The 8808-nt window shown below is 56.4% G+C and overlaps 1 protein-coding gene across 1 annotated transcript; it reads left to right on the plus strand.

The window, feature by feature from the left end:
• Positions 1-5629: 5629 nt before the first annotated feature.
• On the plus strand, positions 5630-8371 carry LOC131213510 (proton channel OtopLc-like). The gene is made up of 3 exons (XM_058207562.1): positions 5630-5731; positions 6273-7723; positions 7798-8371. Exons 1-3 carry the CDS (start codon positions 5630-5632, stop codon positions 8369-8371), a joined length of 2127 nt encoding a protein of 708 aa, XP_058063545.1.
• The last annotated feature ends 437 nt before the right edge of the window (positions 8372-8808 follow it).

Raw genomic sequence — 8808 nt, forward strand, 5'->3', positions numbered from 1 at the left:
GTCTTTTTTCGCGAATCCTTCTCCTTCAGCTGGTCCAAAAAGTTAAAACAACAATCGAAGCTTATCCAGTTACTACCAGTTTGCAAGTAATCCGCTAACAAAATTCTATTCGCACCCCAAAACACGGATGCTTACAGCTTTTTGGGTGATTTTTGGACACGAACTCGTTTCGGAGCCGTAAAGTACCAGGTTCACACCACTCCTTAGCCTCTCGTTTTGATTCAGAATCATGTTGATAGGCCAACGAGTCATCCATAGTGATGAATCGAAGCACAAAATTCACTTTATCCTATCGAAAACGCTTGTAATGCCAAGAAAGATGCATTCGAATGCGTTTATAGCGAATGCGGCACTCATTTTGCAAACAGCTTTTTGGAACCCAATACTTCAGTCAAACTATTGCTTAGTTGCAATATTGCAAAATAATATAGTGATTCAACGATTTTGCAATACGGTATCCTGTATTTTTTGTATGATTTCAGGTGTTGTGTCTGTCTTTGGGCGTCTTTGAGAACCTGATCGTCCGGAAGACTGGTACGTCGACGTTTAAATGCAGAAACCGCCCTTTTTATGTACTAATTGTAGGCGAAGAGTCCTTATACACTTTCAACATTTCGGTTCATAAATTTCCTTTGCTTATCCAATCATCCAAAAATAAAACAAAAATTAAAAAAAAATAAATGACCGATTGAAACGAAACTTCACATAACGTTCATATGAAGAGTGTACCAATATCAAAAACAATATAATATTCGTAGCAGCGCCCTCTGTTACCGAGGCTCCGAACTTTTTGAACAGCCTAGTATGTAAGGTCGGTATGGTAATGCGGTGCTCTGGTGCTCCGGGGTCTGTGAAACGGAGCAACCCGATTGCAACCGATCCCATCCATCTCGCGATCGCTCCGAATCGCTCCCCCGGTTCGGTGCGCCGTGGCTGAAAACAAAACAAACGCACACACTCACGCCCACCCCGAGTGGCACACCCATCTCGGCACAACAAGGGATTCAAACGAGCATAGGAAAAAAAAAAACATAACCGGCCGCTTCACAATAGCAGAGACCCAGCCCGGTAACGGTCGCCTTCTTTGGGCGACGTTCGCCGTTGGACGCATTGTGTCGTAAATTGCGCCAATCCCTTCTCCCGCCAAACCCGCCCCCACCCCACCCTCCTGCCGGACTGCAGTCCGCGGGTGCCTCCTGATTCATGAACGCAATTACACCTTCGTCCGGGCTGGGCTGGGCGGGCAGTGAACCGGAACCGCGCTCCGCTCTTCAACGGGCAAGTAAGCCCCCGGGGGAGGGAGGGGTCACCGCTCTTCAGACGGCGGGGGGGGTGGGAGGCGAGGTGGATGTGGTCCATCAGCGCATCAATAGCCCGCCCGCCCAATATCGGAAGGCCGGGCGGTGGCCTGCGTAGCGTCGATTGTCGAATGTATCTCTAGGACCACCCGGGGGGGGTGGTCCCGGGAGGGGGTGTCCCCGGGAGAGGTGGCTCGGGGGGGTGGCAGGTGGTCGCAGCTGTGGTCGTCGAATACCGCCCCCACCCACGTGTCGCATCCGCTGTCGGTGCATCGTAGGCCGTGGGTTTGCATCGCGCTCACCTGATGCTCTCCTGTCACTGCCGGTGGCTGTGTGTTACAAGAACACTCACGCATATCTCTGTGTATGTGTGTGTGTTAAGGGGTCCGTGAGTCAGGTGTGGCTGCTCAGGTCACGCTACTGTATGGTGTGTGAAAGGTTTACGCGAGGTTTCGTTCCTATACGGCTGCCGGCGATCGGCGCCGGAACAGCGCCCCCTGGTGGTGTTGGCAGCAGCCTTGCCTGTGTGGATCCAACCAGGACGAAGTTCGATTTTGGGGCCGCGCCCTTATTGAGCATCGAGCCCCCCCCCAAAAGTCGAGAGCAGATACCCCACAGCTAGCTGCCTTAGCTTTCTCGACGCCTTTCGAGGAACTCTAGGATTCTGGCTGCACAAGATGGTGTCCTGCGACACCCCGATTGAAGCATTCTGCTGCTGCTGCTGGACTTTGAAGTGTTGGACCTGTTGGACCAGACAGAAACAGGGGCAGAGCGAACCATCCTGTGTCATCCTGGGTCTTCGTGCCGGAAAGTTCATCAAACGCATCACGCGTCTGCCAGTGTCGGGGGCCTCCCCAAGGACTTCCGTCATAAAACGAGAAGAAGCGGAACATAACAGGAAAAAAAAAAACGCCAAGAGCCGGGTGCTGGGTGTGCTGGGGCCACAGTGTGCGAGGTAGGGTACGCCGCTGCTACATCGATAATTTTCAATGAAATATTGCCAAGCGCGCCACCTAATTGAATTTCCCATCTCGCCGGGCTCTCTCGAGTCGATAAGAGGAAAACAAAGACGCGTCCTTTGATGAGTGGGGGTGAAGGCGCGCGGTGATGCAGGCAGCAGAATCGGGGTCGGGCGGGACTCACCACTTACACTGGCTACGGGGGGGAGGCCTACACGTCGCCGCCCGGGAACCGGAAGTGTACATTAAGAGTGCAAAAAGCGGACAGGTTCTGCTGCTGCTGCTGCTCTTCAGGTGGACCTGGGGGGTGGGGGGCCCAGGAGGTGGTTGGGTGAATCACATCACACGTCCTGTCACTTGGGCCCACCATTGTTTACGTAGGTAGGACCCCCCCTTCCAGCTGGGAAGTGGGGAACTGGGCAGGCCGGGAGATGATGTTTGAGCTACATGAACCGAGCCCAGCGCACACAGGACTATGTGATTGTGTTGTGTTGGAATTGACTTTATCTCGGTCGGCACACCACACCGAGAGTACACCGAGATTTGCGTTCTCGTCGCCAGAGGGCGCTGCCCGCGGTGTTGGCCCCAGACCAGAGGGAGGGGTCGGCGATTAACTCCGCGTGGGGGGCACGCTCTTCGCGGTCCTGCTGCTGCTCTCGGGTCTCGCGCCCCCCGATGCATTACAACCTGGTTGAATTAATTCAATTTGGCGTGGATAAAAGAATTTTAATTGAATTCTAAATTAAATTTTCGTGATCGAACCCCGGCCGAGAGTGCTCCGGGCCGTCGCCGTGGTCGCTAGGTTCTGCCTTCCTGACCTTCTGAGGTGCCACCGAGAGAGAGCGAGGGGGGAAGAGCGAAAGAGGGAAGCGGGGAAGTTATTGGCCCCGTTGCGATTGACCAGTTGTTGCGGGACTAGCAAATGACAGCAGCAGCAGCAGCAGAGTTGGACCGATGATTTGGTCCCATCAAACAAACAGACAACACATCGAGAGCCGAGCGGCCTCGATGAGGACTCGATTGGATGGGTTTATGGATGGGACTTTAAAGTTAGCTCCCCCGATGGTGGTGGTCATTTAGGTTGGGAAGAAGGGAAAGCGAAAAAAGAGTTGAACCGCCGATTGGAACTCGTCGGGATGTGTCACCATATCACGCCGCATTCTGATTAGGTGTGTGCCCACGCCTCCCCCCTACCGATGCCGGCCCGTGGATGGCTCAATTCTTGGCTTACAATCCCAATCCCAATCGAGACCAATTGGGGCCAACTGGCTTGTGACACACCCTAAAATAGAAACTCATCATCAAGCACTCGGACAGAGCGGTGCCGGACCTGTGTGCTGTGCCTTGGACGGAAACCCAACTCCGATCCGAAGGGGCTCTCTCTCTCTCTAGAAGTCCAGATGATCAACAAGTATCAACTGTAAAGCCCTGGCCCTTTCTGAAGTCTATTCTCAATTTGGTTTGTGGCCGGTTCGATAATTCTACTTCAATCCACTGGCTCCATTGCTGGAAAAAGGAGCCAGACCAAGAGCCAAACCCATCCATGGGTGCGATCTGTTGCTAGCTGTCACTAAGATTCAGCTGTCACAAGTTTCCCATCCGTAGTCCGGTTTCATAAACAATGATGGGGTCGTTCAATGAAGGACTGGTGGAACTTTTGTTCCCAGCTCATTCTTGTGACCAATCAATTTCAACTCCAGCCCGCGCACGGTACTGCTGCTGCATTCGTGCGGCAGTAACCTGGTGGAAGTAATGAAGGACGACGCACGGCCACAGCCGTCAGTAGTACAGTGGTTGACGAAACAAAACGATTGCATATGAGAAAGAAAAGTTCGTCTTTATTTTCGGGCATCGTGAGCTCAGTCGGATAAGGTGGTTTGTTGACACTGTTGACACTGTCTCAGGTGTTCAGGTCTACTGCAGCACGGGCACTCTACGTTGCAAAAAATCCCCACGCTGTTCTCGATTTTGCTCGGTTCTTGGACGCGCGGAAATTCCTCAGCCGTGTAGTTGTACATTTCGCTGGACGTTGCCTGGTGTCGATTGGCGTACTTCTTTCTTTGCCATCAGATTCAGTACAGCGTCTAGAACCGTATTATGCTAACGAAACTCCAGAAACGACCAGGAAGGTCTTGCGCAACTTAGGAATCCAAACTTGGGAAGAATCCTGCCATGACATTCCGTGTAGCTCTTCCGACTGGGCCACAACGGCGGTCGCTGCTAGTGTTACAATCTCTGTTGCTTTCTGTAACGGTGTCGTACTTTAGTGGGGATTGTTGCAAATTGTCCAACAAACTTTCCGTTCCGCGAGCCACTGTAACTCTCTCGTATGCGCGGTGACGTATATGGCGACCCCCCTTTTGTTAGTTGGAAATTAATTTTTGACATTCCGTTCGCTTCATGCCGCCAATTCGTAGCGGCCGAGCTTTGCTGCATCAATCCGTGGGAGCGGGGGGGCTCGTTAGGCAATGTGCTGGGCGCCAGACCAGCGGCAACAACAACAACAACAACGACGGCGACGACGACGCCTGGGGCTGCATTAGTAATCAGTTTATTGGTCAGCCAATCAATTAGCGGCCGATTTGGGTGATGAGTGTCAACCTGAGAAGGGGCCGTTCGCCCACGGGGAACTACACCCTGTCCCCTACGCCCCCACTCCCCTCCCCATTCGTCCTCGCTCTGGGCGTTTGGGCTGGCGGTGGGCGGTTTTATCGTGTTTTTTTTGTTGGCGTGACGGGTGTTCCTGACAAATAAATCAGTTCAATCGACGACTTACTTATATCCAGCCCACGGTAGTGCGCGGTAGCGGGCTCTGCCGTATGAGCCACCGCTATCTTAAGCCGGGCCACCACCTCGCGTCCACCGCCACCACCTCACCGTCCGGGGGCTCGTGGGTGCTCTGTCTATCTGTCAATCTGTCTTTGTCGGGACGCATGATTTCATCGACCCACGGGGTCCACATGTCAACTCACCGACTCACAGAGGGCCTCCTACTCTCTCCTTCTCTCTCTCTCTCTCTGTCTCTGTCTCTCTAGGGAAAGAAGTAGTTGATGGCGGGCTGGCTGGCTGGCTGGGTCCAGGTCTGGTCGGGCTCGGCGTGCGCGTGTGTTGGTGGTGTGCCCGGAATCTTATCGCGGGAAAAAGGGATTTTCGCAGACCGCGACCAACAACCGATGACGGTGATCCATCCGCCGCTGCCGCCGCCAGTTCCGGGGATCGCAAGACGCATCGGCCACTCGCGTTTGACTCGCGGCCAGCTGCATTCGGGGCTGCGACGCCGCACGGTGGTGACGTTCCGGACACTCCGACCGCGTCGAGAGCCTGAGAGAGAGTACCTGTCTACCCGCCAGCCTGCCTGCCTACAATCAATCGATGGCCTCTACGCCACCGCCACCGACGACGACGACGACGGAGAGCAACGGTGACGTCGAGCTGGGGCTGGGACAACAGCAGCAGCAGCAGCCCACCAGCCAGGTACGTACGTTGCTGGACGTGTGGTTCCGGCTGGGAAATGAAGATGAAAGCAGATGCCCCGTCCCGTCGTGTGTCACTCGAGCGGGGAGCGGATTAGCCGTGCTTGAGTTATCAAAGTGCTTGCGGTGCGCGGTGCGCAATTTAACAGATGATTGGCATTCCAAAGCAGTGCCAAAGCAGGCTGTGGCGGGCGGCCCTTTGACGTGCCCCGCGTGAAGGGTGGGAAGCGACGTACGTCTGTAGGTTCGATACACGACGATAATTTGCGCTCCAGTGAATTTTTCCAGTGAAATCTAATGAACTGTGTGCCGTGCCGGTATCGTCGGACGCCTGGCATGTGTGGGTGGGTGGGAGTGGGTGGGGGGTGGGATGAGGAAAATGCGAGAGCAAGTTCCACCGGATCCTTGGAACGAAACAGGGGCCAAATCCCAACACTCAAAATCCCAAGTACGAAATTCCAACTCCCAAATCCCGGTCTGGCAATCTCGAGTCCTCGAATCTCGTGTCCTGTGGTCTCACCAGTGGTTCCCTTTTTTCGCAGGCGATCCCTACGTTGGTGGTGCCCGGGTCCGGGCCGTTCGGACTGGACGAGCCCGTGCTGGTCGTGGACCAGGTGTCGACGGGCGCCGGCCCCGCCGGAGGTACCTCCTACCAGAAGCGCCCGGTATCGGTGTACTCCGGGACCGGGCGGCCTCCGCCGATCATCCGGGCCGTCTCGTACCAGCCGTCGGTGAACGTGAACCTGTCGCAGTCGCCGGCAGCGGACGAGCACCACGAGGCCCTGCCACCGTCGACACCGGAGGAGAAGTCCAAGTTCACGCGCCGCTACCTGGCGGGCGTGACCGGCATCAGCTACGCCCTGTTCCTGATCGTGTTCGGGCTGATCGCGTTCATCACCGATGCGGTCGAGAACAATGCGCGCTACCCGCTGGCCGAGGTCTTCGGACTCTACATGGTCGCCACCGGCATCCTGTACTTCGCGTTCCTGTACATCGACATCCGGCTGTACGTGCGACGGGCTCAGCACGCCGTCGCCGAACTCCACCGGCGCCGGGAGCTGACGACCGTGAATGGTGAGGTGCCGGTTTCGGTGGTGACAGCGGTGCCGGTGGCGGCGCTGCCCCCGCTGAAACCGATCCCGCACCACTACTGCTTCGTGACTGGGCGGCACGGCGAGATCATCTACCTGAAGCTGGGCGCCACCTGGTTCTGCTTCGGGCTGCTGATCCACTCGGTCCTGCTGCTCTCGTACCAGGGTATCCTGCTGAACAGCACCGACGGCAAGTGGGCCGAGTGTGCGTCCGGGGCGACCATTGCGATGGAGGTGCTGTTCATCTTCTACTGCCTGTTCCTGGTGTTCTTCTTCTGGAAGTACGCCAACATCGTGATCAACCGGCGCCGCGGGCTCGCCCGGTTCGGCATCATGCACGCCATCGGCACGGCGCTCGCCTTTTGGGTGCTGACGATCGTCCGCGAAACCGTCGTCGCCATCCGGCTCAAGCAGGCGTACTACGACGACGAGCCGTACCAGGACGACACCGACGTCACGCTGCTTCCCATCGACTGCCCGGGGCCCGAGGAGCTCAACCAGGTGCTGGCCTCGTTCTCGCCCTACCTCTACCCGTTCGTGATCGAGTTCAACATCCTGATCGTGGGGCTCCTGTACATGATCTACGCCAACATCAGCAAGTGCCCGAAGAAGATCACCGTCCGGGGCCATCGAGGTGGTGGCGGTCATCACAGCCACAGCCACAGTGTCCACAGTGACCGGGAGCTCCCGAAGGTCGCCGGTGGTAGCGTCCTGGAGTACGACGGGCGGAGCGAGTGTAGCGAGCACTGCGGCGACACGCTCGACCACGAGGCCCAGGTCAAGTCGCGGCTGATCGTGTACGGCGATTGCCAGCACGCGAGCCGCGGCCTGTTCGCCGGTCTGCTCCTGGTGGTCGCCACCATCGTCGTCATCATCCTTTTCCACATCGCGTCGCGCGACGAGTAAGTGCACCTCGACCTCTGCAGACCCTTTGCGGAACTCTGATGCAATTCACGATGAATCCTCCCGGTTCCAGTGCGTACCGCGACACCGGCATCCTGCTGGACGGGATCTTCGAGGTGACCGTGCTCGGCATCATGATCCTCGCGACGGTCGCCGCCTACTACCAGACGTCCCGGCTCGACATCAACCCGCACCCGATCTCGCGGCTCGACGACGTGCTCCTGTTCATCGCCATCCCGGCGTTCTTCTCCGAGACGCTCTTCAGCATGATACCGGCGTTCGAGAACGGGTCCATCCTGAACGGTTTCATCGTGTTCACCCAGATCACCCAGGTCCTGCTGCAGACGCCGTGGATCTGCGACGCCCTGCGCCGGTGCTCCAACACCGCCGACCTGCAGCAGAACAAACCGGGCAAGGAGCTGGTCACCTTCATGACCGTCGCGAACGTGTCGCTCTGGGTGTACTACACATTCGGCGTCAAAACCGGGGACTTTGGGGACGAGCGGTACGAGTACTACGGGGATGTGCTGTGGTCCATCCTCAACCACCTGTCGCTGCCGCTCATCATGTTCTACCGGTTCCACTCGTCCGTCTGCCTGGTCGACATCTGGCGGCACTCGTACGAACCGGGCGAACACGCTCACTGACCCACCCGGCCGGCCGGCCACCAGAGGGCTCCGACTCCCGACACCGAAGTATTATCATCGCCCCAGCCTCAGCAGTAGCAGGCGACATTATTTTCTACCGTTTACCACCGTCACCGTACAGGTAACGAATAGCGCTAAGTGTGTGTGCACGTGTGTCTGTGTGTGAGTGCGAAACCAACAAGGTCCAACGGCCTTGGTCGGTCGAGACCTTAGAGAGCAAAAGCAAGAAAACAAAATAGTGGTAGTCCAAAAAGAGGGGGGAGCTATATTTTGTCTGCAAAGCCAAGAGTGAAGAAATCTGAAGCAATGGCACGCCATCCGGTGCATTGCTCTGTACAGCAAACAATAAAGCCCAAAGAGCGGTACCCGAAGCTGGTGCTCTGTAAAATTCCGCAAAGTCCGCATAAAAAGTAAGGAGAATTTTGATACCGGAAAAG

Source organism: Anopheles bellator, chromosome X (assembly GCF_943735745.2).
Source record: "Anopheles bellator chromosome X, idAnoBellAS_SP24_06.2, whole genome shotgun sequence".
NCBI classification, from domain to species: Eukaryota; Metazoa; Arthropoda; class Insecta; order Diptera; family Culicidae; genus Anopheles; species Anopheles bellator.

Excerpts from the sequence above, each read along its gene's own strand:
- LOC131213510 (XM_058207562.1), top strand. The coding sequence starts at position 5,630 with ATGGCCTCTACGCCACCGCCACCGACGACGACGACGACGGAGAGCAAC. Across the intron at positions 5,732-6,272 it reads AGCAGCAGCCCACCAGCCAG|GCGATCCCTACGTTGGTGGT; the intron begins GTACGTACGTTG and ends CTTTTTTCGCAG. Across the intron at positions 7,724-7,797 it reads CACATCGCGTCGCGCGACGA|TGCGTACCGCGACACCGGCA; the intron begins GTAAGTGCACCT and ends TCCCGGTTCCAG.